Source organism: Hemitrygon akajei, chromosome 4 (assembly GCF_048418815.1).
Source record: "Hemitrygon akajei chromosome 4, sHemAka1.3, whole genome shotgun sequence".
In the NCBI taxonomy this organism is placed as follows: domain Eukaryota; kingdom Metazoa; phylum Chordata; class Chondrichthyes; order Myliobatiformes; family Dasyatidae; genus Hemitrygon; species Hemitrygon akajei.
Window position 1 is genome coordinate 201,669,535 of NC_133127.1, and position 14,345 is coordinate 201,683,879.

Below are 14,345 nucleotides of genomic sequence, written 5' to 3' on the forward strand. Positions count from 1 at the left end.
TCGGATGGAGGGTGTGAGTGAGTGGAGTCCTGATGAAATTGCAATAGTACATTGGGGATGAAGTAGGTAGGAACAGGAGCATCTCTGCTGAAATTCCGCCAGCCATGGCTGTTAAACAAGATGTGGCCTGTGTCTAATTTCTCCTCTTTTTCTAACTTGCAGCCAAGCTAGAGGCAGTAGATCTTCCGTGGAAGCACAGGGCAGTGGGAAGTCCCAAGGACGGAAAATCCTTTTTCAATCTGTTGCCGAAAGTCAGGATTTGCAAACCTAGTAGGCAGTGAATTATTAACTAGCTTGTTAACAGTTAAGGCTAATGTTATAGTTACACACTGAGACGGAGAGCGATGTATCCAAGAGTTATGTTGCATCTGGAGAACAAGGTCCCCAAGGAGCATTGCCCAGTCAAAGAACTGTGTGACCAGTTACAGTTTGGGGTAGTTCTAGTTTAACTTGCTGTGCTTGGTTTATATAACCAGTATAGAGATCCCCGTTGCACACTGGGTCAGACTGAGTATGATGAATTCAAAGGTTCAATTTAATGTTAGAGAAATGTATACAATATACATCCTGAAATGCTTTTTCTTTGCAAAACATCCATGAAAACAGAGAATTGCCCCAAAGAATGAACAACAGTTAAATGTGAAAACCCCAGAGTTCCCCCTCCCACGCGTAAGTGGCGAGCACAAGCATGAGCTAAGCAAAAGCAAAGACACAGACCTTGCAGTTACCCCAAAGACCATCGCATTTCATCCGGCATTTGGCAACGCACAGGTTCTCTCTCCCCCTGGAAAGGGAGAGGTAGGTGTCCCCCATTTTTACAGCGAGCGGGAGACATAACAACCTGCTGGTTTACGATGTTAAAAAGTGTGTTTGTCGCTTTTTATGAGCTCTGTGCCCGAAGATCACAAAGATCTCAGGTCTTCAGGCCCATGGTGAAAGATTTTCCAGCCTCCCAACGGCACATGAGTCTCCTGCCATGACACCGACTCTCGATCCGCCCGTCTCCAGAGCCCCGAGATCTGAGGCTTCCAAACACAAGGCGGCCTCTCAGGCCGATCCCTTGGTGTGCTGAACAACGGCCGGTCCTGAAACCCCGAGAACGGGTCCCATTCCTGCAAAGAACCAAAGTCTGCGTGTAATTTCAGGTCAGGGTCTTCAAAAAATAAAGATATTAAAGATGGAAATAGAGCTGTTTCTGAAGATGCAAGCAAATGAGTTGCTGTTTAGTGCCATCTTAACTCCACCTCCACCAGTGAATTCCACTCTATCCTGCTGTGTGTGTGGGACCATTCCCCAGTGAGGGTCAGTGCGCGCGTGTGTGTGTGGGTCCATCCCCCAGTGAGGGTTAGTGTGTGTATGGGTCCATCCCCTGGTGAGGGTCAGTATGTGTGGGACCATTCCCCAGTGAGGGTCAGTGCGTGTGTGGGACCATTCCCCAGTGAGGGTCAGTGCGTGTGTGTGTGTGTGTGTGGGACCATTCCCCAGTGAGGGTCAGTGTATGTGTGTGTGGGACCATTCCCCAGTGAGGGTCAGTGTGTGTGTGTGTGGGTCCATCCCCCAGTGAGGGTCAGTGTGTGTGTGGGACCGTCCCCCCCCAGTGAGGGTCAGTGTGTGTGTGGGACCATTCCCCAGTGAGGGTCAGTGTGTGTGTGGGACCATTCCCCAGTGAGGGTCAGTGCGTGTGTGTGTGGGACTGTCCCCAGCGATTGTTTTGTGTGTATGTGTATATATCTGTTCCCCAAGTGATCAGTGTGTGTGTGTAGGACTGTCCCACAGGGCATAACCTTTTCTGATCAAGGGTGTGTGGATGAACTTTCCCTGCTGTAATCTGGGCTCTGAGCAGGTTCTGCAGAGCTTATTTAGAGATTCAGTGCAGAACAGGTTCTTTGAGCCATATTGCCCGGCAACCCATTATTTGACTCTAGCCTAATCACAATTCAATTTACAATGATTGAATAACCAACCAATCCATACATCTTTGGACTGAGAGAGGAAACCTGCACATTCCACAGGGAGAACATACAAACTCCTTACCATGCAGCGCCGGTACTGTAAAGCGTTGTGTTAACCAGTACACTGTGCTGGCCCGGCTTGACACAGGGAAGAGCAATACAGGTGTGTAGTAAATTCAGACGACTCCCAGAGTGGACCGAGTGGCTTACTATCTGATGTGAGTGGAGAAAGGGTTGGCCTCACTTATATCTGCCCTGCTCTGTAAAAGTGTAACACACACAAAATACAGGAGGAACTCAGTAGGTTAAGCAGAATCTATTGAGGGGAATATAGCAGTCAACATTTCGGACTGAAATCCTTCATCAGGTCTAGAAAGTAAGGGGGAAGAGGCCAGAAGAAGGTGTGGGAGAAGTGGCAAGCTGGCAGGTGAGTTGCTGTCTGCTTGCTGAGTTCTTCCAGCATTTTGTATGTATTGCTCCATATTTTCAGTGTCTGCAGACTCTCGTGTTCAATGAAGGTTATGGCTGTGGTTCAGTGCGCATCACCATGCACCATCGCCAACCTCTGACCCATGTTCACCTCCTGAGGTGGCCAGTTTGGTACGCAAGCTGCAAATCCGCCCAATGAAGTGCAGTTCGACTGTTGCTTGCTAGCTTTGTGTATGTGGCTGTGGGTTAAATTTCCACTGCCTGCCTTGACCAAATTGTGTGGGCAGGGCTGTACTGAGAGAAGCTCACACTGTGGGAGTTCTCTCTCCTAAAGTTAGAATTTGCAGTAAAATTTGCAAAGTAACGGTTTTGGAGACCACCAGAGGACTTTGGGAGTGTGAAATATCACCTCGGTATCGACTGAAACAGATTCTTTGCCTGGGAGGATTTGTTTTGGCAAGTTTTTCTCGGCGCTGAGTAGTGAGTGCGGCTGGCAGTTTGCCAAAGTGCGAGTCTGACCTTGCCAGGAGCAGGGACGGATTTATTCATTTTGTAACAGCGGAATACCCCTCCTGTTGGGGGTGCCTAGCCCATGGCGGCTTGGTGAAGAGGACTTTGGACTTTCGAGCGGTGAACAGGCCAGGGAAAAGTTTCATCTCTTCGCGACTGCTACGCAGACAGCGCTGAGGTTTCTTCGAACACTGCACGGACCTCCCTGCCTATCCACTCCTTTCCCCTCGTGTCTCATCCAGTTTCGTCTTGAACCGTATTGTTGACTGCTGGTGATCTGCTGGGTGTAGACTGTGTTTCCCACCACCCCCCTGCGGTACTGTTTGAACTGTGTCATGGCTGGGTGCGGGTGCAAGATGGCGCGGCCTACGTCTTACGTGCAAGCTGCTGGCTCGGGCAGCAGGTGGCAAAGAGGAGCACCCGTTCAAATTCCTGACTTTAAAGAATGCTGTACAGTGTACTGTGCCTACTTCAGTCCGTAGGAATGCTGCCATAAAGGCCATGGCGGAGTCTTGGAGGCTGTGAGGGCATTGTTGCGGTAGTGGTTTTGAATGGGTAAACTACTTTCTATTTGAAGTCACCGAGGGGTGTGTTTTTGGCCCTAAATCAGGGGTTGAGGGTGGGAAGGGTTTTTATGCAGCTGGGCCCTGTGTAGTCGATAATCCTGTCTGACGTCCACCCCCATCTCCCTCACAAGGCCCTATTCCCCTATCTGCACTCCATCTGTGAGGTGTATTCAAAAATAACCCCGATACGGTATAGGGCACCTCCGTGGGGTTATGAGCACCTATTCTCATTCCAGCATTGTCTGCTTATGCAGCTGGAGCAGGGTAGGGATGCTGAGGGGCGGCTTCAGGTTTATTTTGAGGGGCATTACTATACCATCCCCTGGTCTATGGGTCGCCTGAGATGCCATTCCTGTAAAGAGTTTGGGCATATTTGGAAGAATTGCCTGAATCGTCAGGCAGCCAATTTGGCCTCGGAGGCACAGGGTGTTACTGCTGGGCCTTCCTCCGCTGACCCCCCCTCCCCCCCCGACTGTAACTCCTCCCAGTTACTCCCCTCCTTGTCACCAGCTGTGGAAGTCGTGGTTGGACATGGGGCGGGTGACCGGGAGGGGTGGGCTCATGTGATGGGCAGGAAGGCAAATTAAAAAAAAGCATCCTGGTCTCTCCCCCAGAGAAGGAGCAGATTGTTGCTGTTGAACCAAGTCTGGAGGGTCTTGTGGCTCCTGAAATTCAGCAAGAGCCTGGGGAAGTCGAAAGGGGAGGTAATGCCGGAGGCTGAGGATGCCTCTGAGATGGAGGTCAATGTGCCTCAGCACACTTACAGCCTGAAACGGAGGAGGATGTAGCCCCTGAGACTGGGGACCAGGAACCTTAGGAGGAGGAGGAAGATGTACCCCCGATTAAGACTGTGTGAGCAGAGTTTGCCCCCCGGAACTGGAGGATTGCCCTGTTATGCGGGGGCCCTATGCTGGGGAGACATCTCCGGCCCATGAGCGGCGCCACTGTGGGGAGGTGGACATGCCTCCATTTGGAATTGTGTACTTTGAGTGCGTACTCCCTGGGGAGGGATAAAGTCCTGTGGGACATGGGTCGCCTAAGGGTAACGGGTCACCGGGGGACTGGTCTTCCAAATTGTTGCCTCGAATGAGGCAGAGTGCCCAGCAGAGGAGCGCGCAGTCCGCAAGAGGAGCCAGTGCAGCCTGGAATTGTCACCCCTTGCAGCCAGACAGAGCAAGCGTGTCCCAAGGGGTCAGGAGGGAGTGTACTCTCCCAGTGTTGTTTGCAGGGAAGGGGGCAAGGGTGTAGAGCTGGATATGACCCAGCAAGCTCATGCCCAAGATGTGGCAGGTTCTCTGGATCTAGAGGTGGAGGGGCTTCCCTCTGTCACTGGCCCCGGAGATGGATTAGAGCCCTTGGTCGGGTCTACAGTGAGGGTGAGGAGTGAAGTGGTCACATTGGGTGTTGATGATGACTACCTGGAGGGGGATGAGAGTGGTGCATCTGGTGAGGGGGAAGAGGGGACTCTTTTGAGGCCAAGATAGCTGACTTCCTCGACCCCAGCACCGAGTTGCAGCTCATCTGTCTTGAGGAGATCTGGCAGTTTGTGCGGGATTACTGGAGGAAACCTTTCAAGGGCTAGTTGGCCACTGGTCGCTGGTCAGGTCAGGGAGGGATAATCCAGTTGAAGGGGAGGGGAGCTGAGATGACCTGTTAAGGATCGGTGCCAGTTCAAGTGGCTCCTGGAGTCCCTGGAGAAGGGTTATAGGGCGAAGGCAGGGGAGGGCTCGAAGGCGAGTTCTGCTCCTTCATCCAAGGGCTCTGGTGAGGGTTTCAGTAAGAATGCGCCATGAAGTTCAGTGTCGCGACCCTGAACATAAATGGCGGTCGGGGGGCTCTCTGCAGATTTCATCATCTCTCTGTCCTCCAGGACGGGAGATATGCAGTGAGCTTCCTGCAGGAAACCCGCACTGTTCCAAGAAACGAATCCGCCTGGAATGGCGTGGGGGATGGTGGTCCACAGAAACATAGAAATCATACAACACAATACAGGCACTTTGGCCCACAAAGCTATGCTGAACATATCCCTACCTTAGAACTACCTTGGGCCTACTTCCAGCAGGCTGGCCATCTTGTTGGCCCCCTTTTATCTGCCCGTCATGATCAAGGTCCAAGAACTCATGCCAGGCCATCTGCTTCACCTCGCCGTGCATCAGGATGATGTAGCAATGCACTTTGTCAATGTGTACGCCCCTGAGCTTGACCTGATGCAGGCGTGTCTGTTCCGAGAGGTGTCTGCGTTGTTGGGGTCCATAGATCAGAGCTAGTGTGTAATCATGGAGCATGATTTTAACTGCACCCTCGTGGAAAGGGATTGTACTGGCCCACAGAGTAGCCGAGCATCGATGAGGTTGCTCCGGGAGCTGGTCGTGTCATTGGACTTCGTCGATGTCTGGCGGAGCCTTCACCCTGACTCGTGTGCTTTCTTAAGGAGGCTTGCGGATCGATAACTCTATATCTCTAGGGCGCACATCTCCTGGGTGTTGGCCATCTCCAGGTGTCCAGTTGTGGGCTTGGACCACCACCTGGTGTGGATGAAGCTGAATGTGCTGCCTGTATGGGTGGGGTCGTGTACTGGCATTTCAACAACTAGCTGCTGGAGGACGGCTGGTTCCAGGATTCCGGCTGTTCTGGGAGTCCTGGCAGGAGGAGTGGGGAGTTTCCCCTCCCTGAGGGTCTAGTGGGATGTGGGCGAGGCTCACGTCCAACTGTTCTGCAGGGAATACGCACGCGGCTTGACCAAGCAGTGGATGTCCAGGATCGATCGGCTCGAGAAGGAGCTGGTCGACCTGGACTCACGGCTGAGGCTGACCGATGGGGACCAGCCCCTCTGGGATGAGTACCAGCGGAGGAAGGAGGCACTGAGGCACCTGCAGCTCGAGAGGTCCCGAGGCGCTTACGTGAGGTCGCGGGTCCAGACGCTGCAGGATCTGGACCACGCCTCGCCTTCCTATTCTCTCCAGAGGGGGAGGGGTGTCCTCATGCAGCTGGTGGAGTTGCTGGCAGAGGATGGCTCCTCCTTCATGGATCCGACGAGAAATGTTGCGGAAGTCCATTCCTTTTATGAGGCTCTAATCTCACCTGACCCGTGCAGTGAGGATGCACACAGGGCTCTGTGGGAGGACTTGCCGAGAGTCAGCACTGGGGGTGCTGATCGGCTCGACGCACTGCTAATCTTTGGTGGAGCTGACCAGTGCCCTCAACCAGCTGCAGAGAGGCAAGTTCCTGGGACTAGATGTGTTCATGGTGGTGTTTCTCCAGGCCTTCTGGGGCATCCTAGGGGCTGATTATGCAGGGGTATTGGGGGAGAGCATGCGACGGGTGAGAAGCCCCTTTGAGGGCACAAAGCAGTCGTGGCCCTGCTGCCAAAGAAGGGGGATCTCTGTATCCTGCGGAGTTGGCACCCAGCATCCCTCCTCAGCGCAGAGTACAAGGTCTTTGCCCGGGCGATGGCCAATGTCTGGGCTCAGTGCTGGCGGAAGTTGTCTACCCTGACCAGTCCTACACGGTCCTGGGGTGGTCAATCCAGGACAATATCCACCTTGTCCAGGATCTGATCTCCTGTACCGGGGGGCCGGTCTGTCTGTCGACTTTCTCTCTCTCTCGACCAAGGGAAGGCATTCTATAGGGTGAACCATGAGTACCTCTTTGGGACTTTGCGAGCGTTCGGCCTTGGCCACGTCCAGCTGCTGTATGCTGCTGCAGAGTGCCTAGTGAAGGTGATTGGGTCCTTTTGCTTTGGAATGGGGTGCCCCATGTCGGGTCAGCTGTATTCGGTTTGCATGGAGTCATTCCTGTGCCTTCTCCGCAAGAGATTAATGGGTTCGGGTCTGTGGGGGGGGGGAGGTGTGGGATCTGGCCACATCCGGGCAGGGTGCTCTGATCCTATTACAGTGAGTGGCGGGAGAGCGTGGGGAAGTGGAAGGGTTCCAGCTGCACCACCGCCCAAAGTGCTCTTTGGACTCAGGCCTCGAGTGACCATGTGGGAGAGGGTCCCGCACAACGTAAGCCGTCTCGCGGGGATGCCCACTATGCCGTTCGTGACTTCAGGCAGGTGGGGCTTGTCAGCCTTGGAGGCAGCTCACCTAGAAGAAGGAAAGCTCTGATTTTAAACCTCCGCTGCCTTGCAGCTATACCTATACATGGGAAAGGCTTCGGGAGTAAACCCCAAGGAAATCTGGAGCCGAGGTCCCTAAGGCAGTTTGATCCTGTTTACAACTTCACTCTGCGACGACACTGTTGCCAAGCTGTATTAGTGCTTGTCCTTCCCTTGGACTACATCAGTGACGTGGAGATGGGGAACCCACTGCATTGGCAACAGCCAGTTCTTCAAATCTTCCTGCCCAGCCTTGTGTGCTGGAGAGGACACAGTCCACCAGAGGTGCAAACCCATGTTCCCCTGGGATTGACGGCTGCCTACTACTGTTCAGTGACGCTCTGAAGCGTCTCTTGTGCGGGCTGCTCCTGCTCACCTTTCACTTCCTCGCCTTCGTCTGCCGACCGGATTCACCCTGGCGATCCACGTTACCGTCAGGCAGCAGAGGAGGTCCCCCGTCGAAATCTCTTTATGCAGGGGTGCTTCCCCGTACACTGGAGACCTGGGGTGGAAGGTGTTGCATTGGGCAGTTCCGTACAACAGGTTCACTGACACCCCGTCCATCTGTCCGTTCTGTGGCCGGGAGGTGTCAGTGTACCACGTGTACACGGAATGCGAGAGGTTTCAGCCCCTGTCTGAGTTTCTCAGGGTGCTGCTGCCGAAGTTCTGGCTGCACTTTTGTCCCGTGCTCTTCATATACCTGCATCTGGTACAGAAGGGTCAGGTCGTGGGGAGAATCTCCCGGTGGGCTTGCTCCTGGGCCTGGCCAAGATGACCGTTGACGGGTCTGGGTGGTGGAAAGTGGAGGCTCTGCCCGGGCCATCTACCTGCCCCTTTTCCAAGGGTACATTCGTGCCCAGCTGCCCTTAGAGAGGGAGCACGCAGTCCCAGCGGGCACACTGGGGGACTTCTGGGAGCAGTGCCCCCCCCCCCACCTGGGGTATTGACTGCTTTATAGATGGTAGTAACCATATTTAATTTGAGTTTACTTACTGTCTTTTAAATATTGACTGTACCTTGTGTATAAATAAGCTTTTATAGTTCTGTTAAAGAAGGGGGTGGTACTGATGGAGGGTTACACTGTTTAATTCTGTTCTGAATACCTGTTTACTGTGTACTGAGTGTTATAGCTCCTGACTGATTGTACTGCCTCCATTCTCATCAGTTGTCACACTCTGATCCATTGATCTTTTCTCTTTTTGTTCTAATAACTCCCCTCGTCCCTCCACTCCTCCATTCCCCCGTCCCTCCACCCCACTGTCTTCCTGTCCCTCCACCCCTCCGTCCCACTAATTCACCCCCCTCCCTCGTGTCTCTCCACTCCCCCATCTTGGCCCATATTCTGGCTGTGTTCAGGTGCTCCTGTGAAAACCCCTGCACCCTGCAGCCTCCTGATCTCCCCCAGCAGGTCAGCGGCCAGCCGGATAGCCAATCAGGGCTGCTCGTCACCAGGTACAGCTGTACACTGCCCCTCCGTTGTTGCCCCACCCTGACCTCCCGCACCCCTCGCCCCACTCCCTCTGCTGAGCTTAAGCTGTTCTATTCCAGCCACACAGAGCAATGTAGCTGCGGCTCACTGAAGTGTCTACACTGGACCTATTCATGGTGATTGCCAGCCTCCAGAGTCTGTCAGACCTCTGAGGGCTGTTATGGTGCATCTCAGCTGGCCAGGGCCTCTAAGGACCCCATGTGGGTGTTCCGGTTGGATCTTAGCTGGCTTGGGCCTGTCAGAACACAGTGAGGGCCGCTCCTTAAGCCCAGAAGATAATGGAGCAGAACTGGGCATATTGGCCCATCGAGTCTGCTCTGCCATTTCATCATGGCTGATCCATTTCCCCCTCAGCCCCTGTCTCCTGCCTTCCCCATATCCCTTCATGCCCTGACTAATCAAGAATCTATCAACCTCTGCCTTAAATAATAAAAAACTTGGCCTCCACAGCTGCCTGTGTCAACAAATTCCACAGATTCACCACTCTCTGGCTAAAGAAATTCCTCCTAATCTGAGTTCCAAAGGATGCTGCACTATTCTGAGACTGTCCTCTCTGGTCGTTGACTCTCCCACCATAAGAAACGTACTCTCCACATCCTCTCTATCAAGGCCTTTCACCATTTGATATGTTTCAATGAGGTCACCCCTCATTCTTCTGATTTCTGGTGAATACAGATCCAAAGCCATCAAATGGTCTTCATATGACAAGCGGTTCAATCCTGAAATCATTTTCATGTGCCTCCTTTGAACCCTCTCCAGTGTCACCACATCCTTTCTAAGGAGCCCAGAACTGTTCAAAATACTCCAGTTGAGGCCTCTCCAGTGCTTTATAAAGTCTCAACATTACATGCTTGCTTTTATAGAGTCATAGAGATGTACAGCACAGAAGCAGGCCCTTTGGCCCATTTAGTTCATGCCGAGCCATTTAAACTGCCTACTCCCGTTGACCTGCACTGGGACCATTGCCCTCCATTCCCCGACCATCCATGTACACACCCAAACTTCTCTCAAACATTGAAATCGAGCTTGTATACATCGCTCATTCCACACTCTCACCACCCTCTGAGTGAAGAAATTTCCCCTCATGTTTTCTTATGCTTTTCACCTTTCACCCTTAACCCATGACCACTAGTTGTAGTCCCACCAAAACTCAGTGGAAAAAGCCTTATTGCCTTACCCTATACCTTTCCTAATTTTACATAACTCCATCTAATGTCCTCTCAATCTTCTATGTTTTAAGGAGTACAGTCCTAATGCATTCAATCTTTCCTTATAACTTGAGCCCTCCAGACCCAACCACATCCTTGTAAATTTTCTCTGTACTCTTTCAACCTTGTTTGTGAGTTTCTTGTAGGTAGGTGACCAAAAGTGTACACAATACTCCAACATCTTTTACGACTTCAACATAGCAGCCCATTTCCTGTACTCAGTCATTGATTTATGAAGGTCAGTGTACCAAAAGTTTTCTTTATGACCCCACCTACCTGTGATGCCATTTTCAACAAATTATTCCTAGATCTCTTTGTTCTACCACACTCCTCAGTGCCCTTACATTAACTGTGAAGGACCTATTCTGGTTGGTTCTACCAAAGTGCAAAACCTCACATTTGTCTGCATTAAATTCCATCTGCCATTTTTCAGCCACTTTTCCAGCTGATGCAGATCCCTCTGCAAGCCATGATAGCCTTCCTCGCTGTCCACTACAATTAATATCATTCGCAAACTTGCTGATCCAGTTAACCATATTATCATCCAGATCATTGATATAGATGGCAAACAACAAAAGAACCAGTGCCGATCCCTGCGCCACTCCAGTAACAAGCCTTCAGTCAGAGAAGCAACCATCTACTGTCACTCTCCTGCAAAGCCAATGTCTAACCTAATTTACTATCTCATCTTGAATGGCGAGTGACTGAGCCTTCTTGTCCAATCTCCCACATGTGTCCTTGTCTAATGCCTTGCTAAAGTCTGTGTAGACAACATCCACTGCATTGACTTCAACGCAGACAAAATGCAGAGGAACACAGCAAGCCAGGCAGCATCTATAGAAAAGTGTATAGTTGACTTTTCGGGCCGAGACTCTTCAGAAGGACCAGCATCTGCAGATTTTCCCTTGTTTGTGACTGCTTTGCCTTCATCCACTGTCCTGGTAATTTCCTCAAAAAACTGTATATGGTTAGACATGACCTACTAAACACGAAACCATGCTAACAATCCTTAATCAGTCCATGTCTATCCAAATACTTGTAAATCTGGTTCCTTAGAATGTCTTTAGTTACTTTCCCACAACTGATATCAAATCCACTAGCCTATAATTTCCTGGTTTATGTTTAGAGTGTTTTTTTAATATAGTGGAATAGTATTGGCTATCCTCCAATCCTCTGGTACCTCTTCTATTGCTAAGGATGATTTAAATATCTGTTTGGGCCCCAGTAATTTCTGCATTTGTCTCCTGTAGGGTCCAGGGGAACACCTTGTCATACCTTGGGAATTTATTTACCCTGATTTGGCTTGGTAGCAAACACCTCCTCTGTAATCTGTCCAGGATCCATGAAATTGATGCCACTTTCCCTCAATTCCGCAGACTCTGTATCCGTCTTCTGAGTAAATCCAGATGCAAAAGAATTCTGTTTTGGCTGCATGAATGGATTACCATTCTAATCTTCCAGAGGACTGATTTTGTCTCTTGCAATCCTTTTGCTGTTAACATATCTGTAGAATCCCTTACAATTGTCCTTCACGTAGACTGCTAGAGTGATTCATGCCTTCTTTTCGCCCTTCTGATTTCTTTCTTAAGTGTCCCCTTGCATTTCTTGTACTCCATAGGCACTTGATTTGTTCCAGCTGCACCTTCTTATTTCTCTTAACCAGGGCCTCAATATCGCTTGAAAACCAAGATTCCCTACACTTGTGATCTTTACCTTTTATTCTGACAGGTATATACAAGCTTTGTACTCTCAAATTTTCACTTTTGAAGGGTCCTACTGACCAAGTATGCGTTTGCCAGAAAACAGTCTGTCCCAATCCACACTTGCCAGATATTTCTGATACCATCAAATTGGCCTTACTCTAATTTAGAATCTCAGCTGGCGGACCAGACCTATCTTTTTGCACATTTACTTTGAGACTAATGACATTGTGGCCACTGGATCAGTATCATTTTCCAGTGGTCCACTCTCATGTCTCTTTTACACTTTATATGTCTGAAAAATATCCAGTGTCCCTGACGAGTACACTGATATTCTATCACTTAATATTCTAGTCCTCCTGAAATAAATGCTAACGTTGTATTTGCCTTCCTCACCACTGACTCATCCTGCAAGTTAAACTTTAGGGAATCCTGCACAAAGATTCCCAAGTTCCTTTGCACTTCTGATTTTTCCATTTCCTCTCCATTTAGAAAGAGTCTATCCTTTTATTTCTTCTACCAAAGTGCATTAACATGCATTCCTCGACATTGTATTCCATCTGACACTTCTTTGCCTGTTCTGCTATTCTGTCTCCTTCAGTAGCCTTTCTACTTCCTCAAAACTATCTGCCCCTCCACCTATCGTAGTATCATCTGCAAACATGACAACAAAGCTATCAATTCCATTATCCAAGTCGTTAAAAGTATAACATAAAAAGGCTCCCTTTGTTCCCACTGTTTGCCTCCTGCTAATCAACAACTGCATTATCCATACTACTATCTTTCCTGTCATAATATGGGACCTTAACTTGTTAAGCAGCCTCATCTGTGGCACCTTGTAAAAGGCCTTCTGAAAATTCAAGTACACAACATTCACAGATTCTCTTCTGTCTATCCTGCTTGTTATTTCTTCAAAAGAATTCCAACAGATTTATCAGGTATGATTTTCCCTTGAGGAAACAATTCTAACTGCGGCCTGTTGTATCATGTGTATCCAAGTACCTTAACGATCGCTTCCAACATCTTCCTAACCACTGACATCAGACTAACTGGCCTATAATTTCCTTTCTTCTGCCTCTCTCTCTGCTTGAAGTGTGGAGTGACATTTGCAATTTTTCAATATTCTGGTGCCCTTTCAGAATCTAATGATTCTTGGAAGATTATTACTAATGCCTTCACAATCTCTTTAGCCGTCTCTTTCAGAACCCTGGGGTGTAGACCATTTGGTCCAGGTTACTTACCTACCTTCAGATCTTTCAGTTTCCCAAGAATCTTCTCCCTTGTAATGGCAACTTTACACGCTTATGACCCCCTGACACTCTTGAACTTCCACTGTACTGCTAGTGTCTTCAACTATGAAGACTGATGCAAAATACTTATTATGTTCATCCGACATTTCCTTGTCATATAACCATATAACAATTACAGCACGGAAACAGACCATCTTGGCCCTTCTAGTCCGTGCCGAATGCTTACTCTCACCAAGTCCCACTGACCCACACTCAGCCCATAACCCTCCATTCTTTTCCTGTCCATATAACTATCCAATTTTACTTTAAATGACAATACCGAACCTGCCTCTACCACTTCTACTGGAAGCTCATTCCACACAGCTGCCGCACTCTGAATAAAGAAATTCCCCCTCATGTTACGCTTAAACTTTTGCCCCCTAACTCTCAACTCATGTCCTCTTGTTTGAATCTCCCCTACTCTCAATGGAAAAAGCCTATCCACGTCAACTCTATCTATCCCCCTCATTATTTTAAATACCTCTATCAAGTCCCCCCTCAACCTACGCTCCTAAGAATAAAGACCAAACTTGTTCAACTTTTCTCTTAACTTAGGTGCTGAAATCCAAGTAACATTCTAGTAAATCTTCTCTGTACTTTCACTATTTTGTTGACAGCTTTCCTATAATTTGGTGACCAAAACTGTACACAATACTCCAAATTCGGCCTTATCAATGCCTTGTACAATTTTAACATTACATCAGGTTGTACTCCTCCTCCCGGCTTACAAACAGAAACTGAAGCGGGAGGTCACGGTGTCAAAAGTGGTGTCGCGTTGGACAGAGGAAACAGATGAGGTCCTCCATGACTGCTTTGAATCGGTGGACTGGTTTGTATTCAAGGACTCGGCAGCTAACCTCTGAGTATGCCTCAGCTGTCGTGGCTTTTAGGTCCGGGGATACCAGTCGCTACAGGGAATCCAAGCGTGAACTCTGGAAAGCCATTAAGGGCGCCAAGAAGCAATATCGAGCCAAGTTGGAAGCCCAGGCTAACCAGAGGGATGCCAGCAGACTATGGCAGGGTCTAAGTGCGATCACTGGGCGCAAAGAAAAGGCTGGGAATATCAATAACTGTAGAGCTTCTCTTCCTGACAAACAATGTATCCA

The 14,345-nt window shown here is 49.7% G+C and overlaps 1 protein-coding gene across 11 annotated transcripts in view; it reads left to right on the plus strand.

The window, feature by feature from the left end:
* Positions 1–14,345, plus strand: part of LOC140727138 (arfaptin-2-like) — a 142,256-nt gene that overhangs the window by 51,505 nt on the left and 76,406 nt on the right. For 10 of the 11 annotated variants that reach the window (XM_073044434.1, XM_073044433.1, XM_073044435.1 and 7 more), the window contains one exon: positions 163–270. The exons of the other annotated variant lie outside the window; for it this stretch is intronic. In XM_073044434.1, the coding sequence (XP_072900535.1) occupies positions 163–270 (108 nt within the window). The remainder of the gene's footprint in view (positions 1–162; positions 271–14,345) is intronic. 11 annotated transcript variants of the gene reach the window in all.